At 33.3% G+C, this 14,273-nt stretch overlaps 1 protein-coding gene across 12 annotated transcripts in view; it reads left to right on the top strand.

Moving 5' to 3' along the window:
• Positions 1-14,273, top strand: part of ASAP1 (ArfGAP with SH3 domain, ankyrin repeat and PH domain 1) — a 568,420-nt gene that overhangs the window by 453,274 nt on the left and 100,873 nt on the right. For all 12 annotated transcript variants that reach the window (XM_074265489.1, XM_074265495.1, XM_074265486.1 and 9 more), the window contains 2 exons: positions 1,409-1,484; positions 2,839-2,925. In XM_074265489.1, the coding sequence (XP_074121590.1) occupies positions 1,409-1,484; positions 2,839-2,925 (163 nt within the window). The remainder of the gene's footprint in view (positions 1-1,408; positions 1,485-2,838; positions 2,926-14,273) is intronic.

Genomic DNA, 14,273 nt, shown 5'->3' on the forward strand with positions numbered 1-14,273 from the left:
TCAAAACATGCCTTTTAAGACTAAAGCCATCCCCACTGGTCCAACAGTCAGATAAATAAGGAAAATCCTGACTTGGTGTTGGTACATATAATTCATTATATTATACATAAAGACTATGGCTTTTGTTTAAACTCCTTGGGACATGGCAATAATAGTTACCTTTATCGAAAAATGTTTTCTTATATTTTGTTGATTGTTAACATCTCTTTTTTATTTTTCCTTTCTGGGAAGACTGCTCCATGGGTAATTATGATGAAAGAATTAAACATTTAATAGCCCACATTTTGGTGGTAATTTAGGCTGATTGTTCCACTGGAAGGTTACTCCAACCCTTTACAACAGGGTGCAATCTGCCATACCATGTGCAGTCATTACCTATTCTTAGAGCATCCAAGGTTACTTCCATGCCAAGACAAGTGAGAATAGGGTTTTTGGAAGGCATAAATGTTATTGTATAAATTGAATAGTGGTGTGGAGTGACTCCTTGGGATAATATTTGTGTATTTATAGTAAGTTTGCGTCACATATTCATTCAAGTTCAGAGAAATATATATTTCAACAAGACAGAATCAAGAACAAAAGAGGAAACATGAGTTTAATTCACTGACTCTTACTAGCACTTCTCTGATCTTCAGTATTCTCCTTTGTGAAATGAGAGGGTTGGGTTGAATGGGTTCTGAGGTCCCTTCCATTCCTCTATTTCTCTCTTCCTATTACAGTCAGAGAGACCAGAGAGACACTAGTATAATGCCATCCTTGGAACTAGCTTATTTAGGGTTTAGTAAAATTACTGTTACATTATTGAGTAGCTTCTATACAAGTCAGTCCTTGTTTTGCTAGGTACCGGCCTTCTCTTGTTTTCCAAATCAAAGACTCAAAGAAATTAAAACTAGCTCGAACTAGATAAGACGTTCTTGAGAAGCCCCCAAACTAAAGGATGTCTTCATTCTAAATTACCTTCTACAAATTAATCTTTTTCAATATTTTATTCCTTACTTTCCCTCCACAACTTCCTATCTTTTTGCTCAAGGAAGAAGAGATTGCCCTATTTGAATCTTCTCCCCTTCTATACTCCCCCCTTGCTTCTCTTAAATAGAAGAAATATGGACCTTTTTTTACTCTCATTTTCCCTACTCACAACTCCTTGACAATCCCTCCCCATCTCTTACCTACTACATAAAACCTATTTTTTGATAGTCTACTGTTATCCTAAGCCTCTTTTCCCCTAATTTCCTGTATATCTAGGACAAGATGCTTAATTTTGCTGGACCTCAGAATCTTCAATTATAAAATGTGTATAAATTTATTTTCCAGTTTTGTAGTGGGATAATTTTGGTTGTTTTTTGGTTTTTGTGGGGTTTTTTTTTTTTAATATTGTTGATAAATCATAAGTTATTTTCTATTGTAGCTTTTTTCAGGATGGTTTGAAAACAGCGGATAAATTGAAACAGTACATTGAAAAGTTGGCTGCTGATTTATATAATGTAAGTTATTTGTGGAGTAAATGGCTTTTAACATGCTTATGTGGATAAACACTACCAGTCAATTAGACTCGGTAGCAGAAAGACATATAAAATAAATGACAACAACTTCACAGTTTAGTGACTTGTCAATATATACCTTGAGAAGATGGGCTTTTAGAGCAACTCAATTAATGAGGCCATCAGTGGCCAGGTAATAGACACACCAGTTTTTGTGTGGGGCTAATAATAACTTCTAAGTTGATTTATATTCCTAATGTAGTTGCATTGAAATCTTATTGCTGTTCTGTCTACAGTATAAGATATTTTACTATCTTTGAAGAAAAACAAAAAAGATGAATAGAATTTTTAGGCTTAGTGCCCATAATGTTAAAGGCATGCACTGTAATTTAGCTTTGAATGCCTATGGTTGAACAGTATATTCCTCATTATTTCTAATAATGATACATTCCATTTACAAATGCTTCTTAAAACATAGTTTGAAACATGTCTCTCTGAAAGACTATACATGATATTTCTCTTTTCCATTAATAAAATGTAGAATAGTAGGTAATAAAACACTTTTTTAAAAGCTGTTTGAAAGGGCAGCTAGGTGCTGCAGTGGATAGAGCACCAGCCCTGAAGCCAGGAAGACCTGAGTTCAAATCTGCCTTAGACACTTAATATTTCCTAGCTGTGTGACCCTGGGCAAGTCATGTAACCCCAGTTGCCTCAGGGGGAAAATTATTTTTAAAAAGCTGTGGAGGAACTGTACTGTAAGAATTCAAGTAACTACACATATATTGTATCTAGGTTATACTGTAACACATTAAATATGTATGGGATTGCCTGTCCTCTAGGGGAGGGAGGGAGGGGAAAATTTGGAAAAACAAATACAAGGGATAATGTTGTAAAAAAAAAAAAAAAAATTTACCCATGCATATGTACTGTCAAAAAAATTATAATTATAAAATTAATTTTTAAAAAAAGAATTCAAGTAACTGTTTAATTAAGTAATATGATTTCCATTAATAAAAATTTTTGTTACCAAAGAACAAATTATCAATGTTACTTTCTTATTTGTGACTAAAATAACACTTCAGGGTCTTAATTGGTAGCCCAAATTAGTTATTTGGGGAAAGGACATATCATCACATATCTTCTTAAAGTTCCTTCAAAATATACTATTTGGCACATTCATAAATGAGGAGTCTTGGACTTGCCTGTGCCATTTTCAAAAATGGCATTGCATTACATATTTTGATAAGTGAATCAATGCTGCCCAGTGTACATGTTTGATGAGTGGTGCATTGGGTTGAATTAAATCGGGCCTATGAAATGCAGAGGTAAATAATGAAAGCAATTTCTTCTTATTCAGATAAAGCAGACTCAGGATGAAGAGAAGAAACAACTTACTGCACTCCGAGACTTGATAAAATCCTCTCTCCAACTGGATCAGAAAGAAGTAGGTGACCTATTTATTCTTGACTTGGGCTAATGGTGTGTAAGTGAGGACTGGAGAGGTCCTTTCTCAGGTCTCATTTCGGTCATGATAGAAACGGATAGCCACATATAAACACAGCACCAGGGTTTGTTTATCTCCAAAATCTGTTTTTGAGAAAACAGCAAGGGACAAACTGCCATGAGAGCTAACAGTGTAGCCAAAAAATCCTGGAATATTACAACAGTCTTTATTGTTGTTCCCCTCTTTTTAGGCTTCCCACACCCTACTTTGTCTTTCTTCTTAAACAGCTACAAACTGGGACAGGACAGTTTATGCAACAGTCAGAGATGTTGGATGTGTTGGTCACCTATGCCTTCCAAGTACAGGGCATTATGCCCACTTGTTGCCTAGAAACATCCCCCTGGGGAAACATAGTGTTTCTTTTTCCTACTTTAGCTAATTATAAGTCCAGAAAGTTTCACATTTTGTAAAAAACCAGGAGTTAAACATTGTGGAGCACACTCTTGGTTTTTGACTGCCTAATAAGATAGTTTTAAAGGTGATAGAAATATCCTAAAGTTTCTTTAGGACAAAAATACTTGGAGATCTTCATTATTCTATTCATGGGATTCACAATGATTGATTCTACAAAGAAAATAAACTATAAGACAAGCTTTAGGCTACAACCAAAGTATAATATGTATGTTGAGTTTTTCTAGGAGTATGATGGATTTGTGCTGAATTATCTTATACTTAGTTCCATTTCTGGTTAGGGTTAGAGGAGAGAGGCACAATGTAGAACTGGATTTTAAGTAATTTAATGTATTTAGTCAACGATAGTTAAATTTTAATAAAATCAAATACTAAAAAGTCAGTGAAGAGAAGGAATAAATTACTTATTTTCCTACCTGTGAATCACAATACTGTATATGCATCTTTCCTTTGTATAACACAGAAAAGGCAGAGAATAAATGTCTGAGAATGGCAAAAGGAGACTTTCTGTTTAAATACATGCTGGACCAAATAATCTGTAAGGCCCTTTCTTATTCATATTCCTCTGTACATCTTGGTCTATTAGAAGGAGATGTTTATGCCTAGTCTCAATGATGATATTGTCTATTCTGTGCCTTCTTAAGGAACATGGGAAAGTTATAAGAAGCTAAATAGATGCTAGACATCTCCCCCTGAACTGACAACTGGGAATATATATTTAATGATGCAAAGAACACAGATTTTGCTTTTAAATTTCTGTGCAACTGGTATACTACAGAAGCATGATAAAAAATAAGTATATCCCATCACCAACTTAGTGTTTCACAGAACAATTAATTGGAAGTTTTTCTACAACATCTTTGGAACTCTAAAAGAGTTTTTAGAAAAATGTTAGACAGATACTTGGTATAAACAGTAAAACAATAATCATCTTACATACTCCTGACAAAAGGATTTTTTCATTTACAGAAGTGTTTCCATAAAGAATACTTTGCCTGATACACTTAAGCCCTTATTTGTAGTGGAAAAGAGTCTTAAACTAAGAGTCATAAGATATTGGGAATTAAGTCCTATTCTTTTTCTTTATTATTTCAGTTAGTGATCTCTCTAGGTTTTATGAATTCAATTATCTCTCTGCTGATGATTTTCAGTTCTACTTATCCATCTTTAAATTTTCTTCTGACATCCATTCTTTCATCTCCAACTTTGTTGACCATCTCAAACTGAGCATGAACATGAACTCAATGTGTCTAGAATTTTCTCTCTCCCCCTCCTGCTCCCACTCCAAGCTCTTTCCTCTTCCCACCTTCCTATTAATGTTAAAAGTATTGTCATTATTCTTTCCAGTTACACAGGTTTGCAACCTAAGTGTCATGGTTGATCCTTTTTTTTCCTCTACTCTACATCTTCAATTTGTTACCAAATCCTGTTGCTTTTACCTGTACTATTATAGTAGCCTGCTGGTAGATCTATCTCCCTGCCACAAATCTCTTTTCATTTCACTCAGCTGCCAAAATTATCTTCCTAAAGTATGTCTGACTATAATCCACCTATCCCAGCCATAACTCAATAAAAGACTCCCTATCACCTCTTGTTTGATGTTGAAACCCTTTTATAAAATGTATAAATCCCTCTGTCTTTCAAATTTTATTAGACCTTAGTCTTTCCCTTCATAACTATGCAATCCAGTGACACTGACCTCCTTCCTGTTCCACAAAAAAGACTTTCCATCTCTTGACTGAGCATTTTCTCTAGCCATCCCTCACACCTGGATGTTCTCCTTCATAATCACCTTCTGGCTTCCTTGAAGTTCCAGCTAAAATCTCACCTTCTATAAAAAACCATCCTTATCCTCCTAATAATAGTGCCTTCCATCTGTTGATTACTTCCAGTTTATTCAGTATGTTTGCTGACATTCTCTTTCTCCTTCCCATCTCTTTTCTCTCTTTCTCTTTCTCTTTCCCCTCTTCCTCTCACTTTCCCTCCTTCCTCTCTCTCTAATTGTAGAGAGATGATACAGCTCACTTTTATAAGTGATAGATAGAGGCAGCTGATTCTCAGCCAGTCATCAGTAAGAAGCATAAGTTTCTGAAATATGGCCAGTCAGTTTGTATATTTAAAAAAAAAAAAAAAAAAAAAAGCAGAAATGGTCACTGGATGTTCCCTGTGCTTGGCTTCAAAAATGAATTTTAATTTATATTAAATTTATTTTTATAATTTAATTTATAAGGTTGATGGGGGAATTCCTCAAGTTGATTAATGATTCCCTGTTCAATCTCACTTATGCTCCAATAGATCTGTGATCTCACTGATATAAGAATTCCCTCTAAGTATCCAAATTATAATCCATTGATCCTTAATTATTCTCTTCATTTCTTATCTTTGTGTCTTTGTCCTCCTATGCTTATGGCATGGAGTCTGCCAGTGCGCTAGTGCCATACCTTGACTTGTCTTGACATCAGGAGAATACTAGTGGTGCTTATGGGCTCTCCAAACTTGATTAGCCCATATTTTTAGCTCATTCAGTTTTTTTTTATGACATCCTTTCTATTCCTTCTCAACAATTTTTTGTTTGTAATATATTACACCTTGATCACATTCATCATGAACTTCTCCATTGTTCTTTAGGTTACCATCCACTTCTATTCTTAAGCATTTTTAATGTTTTGTATTTGGTAGCCATATGATAATACTGGTATTTAAAAGATCAGTCTTTTTAGTCAGGGAAGAACTTGGGATTATTAAAAGAATTTTGCAATCTAGCCTTCTTCCTCCTATTCAATTTTAGGCATTGTCTTATGGATGAGCTCTACAAGTTTTCCATAAAACTATATCAGTGTCTTAATGATATGCAGTTTTCTTCCACATGGCTTTTCCTATGTGGATAGTTAGAGTAATTGTGGATGTCATTTAGGAGTCTTTAAAATGTGCTAAGATTTGTGATCGAAGCACAATATCATTCATGAACAGGAACATCTGGAAGACTAACCCCTTCCCACCCCACCCCACCCCTGTCTTTACCAGATATTCTTAATCTTTTTTTGTCATGGACCCCTTTAGCAGACTAGTGAAGTCCATAGACACCTTCTTATTTTTAATGTATAAAATAAAAGAAATAGAATCAATTATTTTGAAAAGCCATTACCAATAATTTTTAAGTTCTTAGACCAAAAATTATTTCTATGTATAATTGGGGAAAAAATAAAATATTAAAGAAATAATTTTAGGGAAAAAAAAGTTCTTTGACCTCCCAGATTAAAAACTTTTCATCTGAATAAATTTTATGAGTTAAAAGGAAGTAAAAAATGCTCTATCTTGAGAAACTTTAAAAATCTTACTTGGGAGGCAAGACTTGTACACAGGAAACAATCAAAGCACAGTACAAGAGAATATCTAATCAAGACAAAATTATGAGGTTCAAATTACAAGTGCTAGCAAAATAAAAGAAGAAAGAGCAGTGTGGTTTAGAGCAGTTTTAGAAGAATTTATGAAAGGAAGCAAGGCCTGAGCCAGGTCTTGAAGGATAGCTGGGATTTAGAAAGGCAAAGAAGAAAAAAGAAAGCTGTATGAATGAGGAATAAGGAAAACATAAGTTACTGAAAACAGTTCATATGGAAGACAGCCTTACTTGTCAAACATATAAGTGATACATGCCTTGTGGTTACTTGAAAGGGAGCCTTATTGTTTTATAATGAAACCTAATGGTGGAATTTTTACATTGGTAATATTTTGTCCCACGGATTATTTCAAGGTCCAAACCATTCTCTCTTATCCATAAATAAGAGATAGAAATAGAATCCTGAGTACAAGCCCTGGCTGTTCTAAGCCTTTCTAAGGCTTCAGCTTCCACATTTGTAAAATGAGGGGATCAGACTAAACAAGGGTATCAATAATTCAGTAACATTTTCTCATCCTCCTCTTAGAAAAGAGTGCAAAGGACAATGCTTAATACTATGCTAAGAGATCCTAAATAGAAGGTGGCTACCTACTATATTCCAGCTCTTCTAGGCGTATAACTCTTCTGGACCTTAATTTCCTTCTTAAATATTAGATTTCTGAGGTTCCTTCAAACATTAAGAAATACTTTAAAGAAAATTTATATGTATATATAATGTGTTATATATAACACATATTCTTGGGTTTTATATATATATTTTATATGTGATAATATATTGTATTATAATATATAAAATTTCCATATTTTATGTAATAAATAAACATATACTTTCCATGTGTCTATGTAAACATAGCACCTGCTAAATCTCTAGAAACTAGAATGACTATAGGTAGTCTTATAAAGAGACTTTGAAAGGGGATTAAAAATAAAGCATTAAAAAGAACATACATCATTAGATATTCTGCTGATTTTTAAATGATGGCATGACAAGGGAATAGAGAACATTGTCTATAACTGTAGTGAGGCACCCCTAGAGAAGGAAACAGTGAGGAATTTCTCCCATCACCTGTTTTCATACTGCCCATAGCTGAGAATGTTTTTTACAATTGGGGGATGGGTGGGAGATAATTGGGGTTAAGTGACTTGCCCAGGGTCACACAGCTAGTTAATTGTTTGAGTTCAAATTTGAACTCAGATTCTTCTGACTCCAGTCAGTGCTCTATCCATGGTACCGCCTAGTTGCCCCTGGTTGATGTTGGTGATATTTTTTTAAATAAAGTGTTTTGCTCTTTCAGAATGTAGAAACCATTCTCAGCTTGCAAAATTTACAAAAACAGGCTATAGGGGCAGCTAGGTGGCGCAGTGGATAGAGCACCAGCCCTGAATTCAGGAGGACCTGAGTTCAAATCTGGTCTCAGATACTTAACACTTCTAGCTGTGTGACCCTGGGCAAGTCACTTAACCCCAGCCTCCCCCCCAAAAAAAAACAAACAAACAAACAAAAAAAAACAACAGGGTATATAGTTTGCTGACCCTTGATCTAGACTGTTGAATGTGGAAATGATTGATGTATTGTTGCAAATGGTTTATAAATGTGGGTGTTCCTTATTTTACACTACAGATAGCTTCCTGAGAAGCTGTGCATATAGGGAATTGTGTTTTATAAATGAAATTATGTTTCACATTTACACCAAGAGATTTCTGCTTGAATTCTGTTGTATATTCCTAGTCACTAAAAATCCTCAAGAAGAAAAGGTCACAAAGAAAAACCAAATAGTTAGAAATTAGAATTCCATATTTTTTTTCAGCCAAACTTTATATGCTGAAACATTCAGATAAGTTTTGATTGTCTTTTGGCAGGTGGCCTACTCAATAATATCAGGCATTAGTAATAAACTAAAACTTTTTTAAAAAAGAAAAAACCTAATTAGTACATAACTATTTTGAGAGTTTGAAAATGTTATTCTGAATAATCATGTTTCACATCAAATTTAGGATCTGATAATTCATCCCACAAACTGAGTATGCTTCCTCCTCAGATCTGTCTTTTAAAATCCCTATTTTCCTTCAGGTCTCAGCTCAAGTACTAAGATAACAAACTTTTCCTCTCTCAACTTTTTCCTTTTACTTGCAGGTGCCAGGTTCCAACTAGAACGACCTTGTATTAGTTTTCATTTATGCACATTTATCCAACAAAAACTGAGTTCCTTAAGGGAAAATAATTGAGGGATTTTTTGTCATTGTTCCAACAGATCTCCACTATTTATTGTCTCCCTCATTAAAATGGAAGTTACTGCTTTTGTACATCTTGAATGACTAATAAAGTTTTTGCATTGATTAATCGTTGTTTGTTAGCATAGAGGATAGTTTGAGGATTCACTGGTTCATTCATTCATTTGGCATTTATAAAATACCTACTTTGTACATGCATGGTATAAGGAAAGTTAGATAAATAAGGGATGTTCCCTTTTATCAAAGGGTTACAATTTAGAGGAAGATAGCATACATAGATAAATAATAAAATACAAATTAAGGCATAGATGTTGAATGCACAACGATGCAGTCTAATGAGGGAGATCAACAACTAGCAGAATTAGGAAGAATTTCCTAGAAAATGTATACTTAAGTTTCCAGAGTGCCCCTTTACAGCTCTCCCTTCATACCATAAATTGGAAATTCTAAACTCCATTAGAAAGTTCTGTACTTAGAAAAAAAAAAAAAAAGTTCATCAGAGGAAGATGAGAAACAATTATTCTCCATTAAACCCTATTAACTTGTAATCACATGCAATTTTAAGACTAGAAATCCTAGACATAATAATTGATCTATTAATTTATTAAATTTTCCAACTGATAAAGAAATGCTAATGGTTAGATGGCATTGCTAATGTAAGAAAGGAAATGGAAACCAAGATTAATGCTACAGTTACCTCTATACTGAATGGCACTTTGTTGATACCATTCCTTGCATCCTTGGCTGATGCTGTGAAGATGACAATGTCTTTGGGGTTTTAACTAAAGTTAAACATTTTCTTCAGCCCAGGCCTTTTATTTTAATTGAAAGAAAGTTTTTAAATTTTTCATTTCACTTTACTGAAAATCTCTTTTTTTTTCCTTAGCAAAAAAGGAATTGAGAATGATTTTTCACAAAATGCTTTCAGTTAAAAAAAATTAATAATTGAGAGCTAGGAAATCTCAGAGAACCTGAAAACAACACACCATCATTTAAAAGTACCAGATTGCTGAATAGATTGAATGTCCCTCATTTTTCAAAATGCACAAAAAATCATTGGTATTGCTTTTGTAGGCTGTAAAGCTCATTAGTAGTTAATTTAGGACAGTTCATGAAGGGGGCTTTGGATTTATTTTTTCTCTCCTGCCCATAATTAACAGACAAGTTCAGAAAACAAAACCTGTATTTTAGTCACTACTTTCTCCTTAGGAAAATGTGAACAAATCAATTTAAAATTAGTTTTTTCTATTAGTTGTTAAAATAAAGAACATGATTGTTTGTAAGTGTCTGATATTGAGAAATCAACATTTTATTTATAGCATTAATATTTTAAAGACATGAAATCCATCCTGAAGATGAAGAAATAGGATATTGTAGTTTAAAGTCTATAATAGAACTTCAGAGTAGGCAGGGACTTCCAGGGTCATTTTGAATATATTTCAAAGCATGATTCTCCTCAATAACATCAACAAGAACTCATTTGGACTTTCCTTGAAAATCTCCATTTGATAGGTAGTAGGGAGCTCTCTATCACATTATGAAATCCCTTCCCTTTGTGGACAACTTATTATTAGGAAAAGTTTTTCTTTAGATTGAACTGAACTCTACCTGCTAGTATCTCCATTCCACAGGTCTTGGAGCTACCATTTTAGTACCAAGTAGAACCATTTTGATACAACATTGAGGGAGGAAGGAAATGAGAGCATCTATTTATAATACATAAGATTCTGTTCATGGTGTGGAGAGAAAGGAAGAGTAGCACACAGATGTTATAGATACACAATTTTAAGCTACTCAGATGCAGAGAATATGTTGAGGGGGTGTTATTAGAAAAAAAAAGAGAAAATATTTTTCTGAGAAAAGGGAGCCTGTCTTAAGAAGGAGGTGCCAATAACCAAGGAGTATTTAGAAAAGTATTTTCTTGCCTGGGATGAAATTGACAAGAGTATATAGTTCTAAATTCATATATATATATATATATATGTGTATATATATACATATATATATGTATATGTATATACACACACATATACATCCACATACATATATGCATGTATAATGTTCATGTTCATGAACATTAGAATTCATATGAATTTGCCAGATTTAAAATATATTGCTTGTTTTCTTTGTCATTGAACCTTCTTTAATCTTCCTGACTAATTATTAAATATCCACATTTCCTTTGCTATCAACAACTCTATAAATTTCTACTTATTTAAAAAGAATCTGTATCTTTTATAAAATGTTAGGGCTAGAATACAGTGATCCAAGACAATTCCAATAGACTTGGGATAGAAAATGCCATCCACATCCAGATAGAAAATTGTAGAAACTGAATGTAGATTGAAGCATGCTATTTCTCTCTCCCCATCCATTTTTTATTTTTTTTTTTTTGGTTTGCTTTTTCCCCCTCATGATCTTTCTCTTTTGTTCTGATTTTTCTTTCACAACACGACTAATATGGAAATATTTTTAAGTGATTTTATACATATATATATATAAGTCTATGTGAAATGTTTTGGGGAGGAGGAAAGAATAAAAGAGAATTGGAATACAAAACCTTAAAAAAATGTTGAAAACTATCTTTACATGCAATTGGAAAAACAGAATAATATTGAATTTTTTTAAGTGAATCTACATAATCAAAAAAAAATGTTAGGACTAGAAAAAACTTGGAAATTCTTTAGATCAATTATCATTTAGTCTTACTAAAAGTAATACCAGCTGATAAGGGTCTTAAAGAAATTCTTGATTACTTAACTCCTTTTATCTTTTACAGCCCTCTTATATATCTTACTGAGAAAAAACTGTCACATATCCAGGTTGAATATATAACCCAAACTGTAAAAACTCAATGAAAACTAAGGTAATAACTCTGGTTGCAGCAGCCAGTTCAGTTCCTTATTTCTTTATAGGCTTCTTGACCCCCACATCACAAAAGCTGATGAGCCAAATTATGGCAATAGAGAGAATCAAGGACATATTTTCTCCCTAGAAAATTCTTCCCTAAGAATTATTCAAGTTAACTGCTCTTAAGTGCCATATATTTTCGTGCAAATTCCATCAACTCTCATCCATTCTGTAAAGCAGAGTAGTATATGGTTGATTTGCAATATGAAATACAGAAATAATTTCTATTTTATTCTGAAATATGTTACATCCATACAGAGATACATTTTATCTCATAAATACTTTTTATTTGGGCTACTATTAAAGTTCCTTATTCTTAGAGTATATGTAGGTTGGATCCAGAGATAGGAATCCATCTGGACATTAAATGTCTAGCTGGCACGCTGCATGTATCAGTCTTAATCAGGAGTTTATTTTAACTTTTATTCATCTACACTTTCTACATCTATCTTTACCTTTGAAACATTAAGAGATAACTTTTGTTTATTTTTAAAAAGCAAAACAAGAAACTGGTACAAAGATTTCCTCTGATTTTTATTGTTAGCTATCACTGGGTTTTCTTAGAAATTCAATTTGTGCTTTTATTTGGCTTTGTGGGGTTAGGGTTCTTTTTGAGAAGTTCAAATTTCCTATATGGAAGTTCATAAACCATTTTAGTAAGACTGAAATATTTAGAGTGTTTCTTAGATAAGCTTTTTTTTTGTATTATAAATTGGTTTGAGTTGGAAATGGAGATTGAGAAGTGAAGTCTTACAAATCTATTGAATGCTGTGTTTTTAGTGGGGGAGGGATATAGCATTTCTGAGGAATAAGAAAATAAAATGTATTGTGATTGAAGTTTTTGATTCTGTTTATTCATAAAGCTGTTTTCAAAATGCATTAATGAGAGAATGCTATATATAATCATTGGGGACTTTTTAAAAAATTAATTCTTTTTTCAAATTCTATGCTTTTTCTTTTCTCTGTTGCTTCTGCCTTTCCCGATCGAAGTCTAGGAGAGTAAGTCAATATGTTTTGTGAGCCTTTATTTTTCTATTGATATTTCTGTCATCAAATCTCTCTTTTTTAAGAAATGAAAGATTGTTATTTTGTTTCTTCCATTTCCTCTAAGGATATTTGTATTAATTCAGTATTGCGGGGGGAAAGGGGGGAATGTTGTTATAACATCAATCCAGGTGTCATTGTAAAATTATACTTATTTATGAATGTGTAAATTATGCATATGGAATTCTTTCAGTCATTGAATCATAGCATGTTCAAGCTGGAAGGAGAACTTAGATCTGAGCTATTCCAAATCTCTTATGAGGAATGTTGGACTAGAAAGGATTATAAAGCCAGGTGTGGAGCCTAAATTTCCTCACCCTCTATCCATATCTGTGTTCATACTACACTGTATCACAGCTCCCCATGTGTTTGGATTTATCCCTTTTATGTGTTTAGTCTTTCAGTTCTTCAACATTCAGCACACAGTTATTGCTTAATTATTGTCTACTGTGTTCAGACTATTGTACTAGGCAGTGAGGGAACTGTCAAGTTCAGATAACACAGCTCCTCTCCTCTCAGCCTCCTAGTACAGCAACAGACTTTCCATAGAATTGTTAGAATAACAGAATGTTAGAATTTGGGAAGACCTTAGAAGTCATCCGATCTAACTTCTTCATTTCTTCCTAGCCAGAGACCTGTAAGGGGAATTTGCCAAAGGTCACACAAGTAATAAATGACAAGCAGAGTGAAGACTAGAATCCAGATTTAGCTACAAGCCCAAAATTCTTTCCCTATCCTTTGGCATTATTCTTTGCCATTATATCCAAACCTATTGTCAACTTTCACTTAGAAAGCACTGTCAAGAGGTCAACAAAAGTAGAACTTTGCCCTTCTGTTGTAGACTTTCTTATATTTGTGTTTCTTTTTTTCTAAATATTTCTATAGCATCATTATGAAATATGATTTTGTGGTAAAGGTTCTGAACATTTGATTTATTTTACTTTGAGTCACTTTCACTAGTTTTAATTTTTTGTAATCGGGAGAAGAGGAAAATTTCCAACAATGTAAAAACATTTTAAAAATCATATTATCTTTTAATGCCCATAGAACTAACTCCCTTTCCATTTGCCACTTAAACAGAGATGGTGTTTGCAATGCCAAACAAGTCTGAATAGTCTAAAATATAGAATTACTGCCATATATTTCCTTTTTAATTTATATTGAAATTGAACACACCTGAGGTAAAGTGGGAAAATCTCCATATTGGAAATCAGGAAGCCTGGTCTTATATCAATCAATAAGTTAACAAGTAAGGACCACCTGCATTCCAGACAGGATGCTATGGGTTGAGAAT

This window comes from Sminthopsis crassicaudata, chromosome 1, assembly GCF_048593235.1.
Source record: "Sminthopsis crassicaudata isolate SCR6 chromosome 1, ASM4859323v1, whole genome shotgun sequence".
NCBI classification, from domain to species: Eukaryota; Metazoa; Chordata; class Mammalia; order Dasyuromorphia; family Dasyuridae; genus Sminthopsis; species Sminthopsis crassicaudata.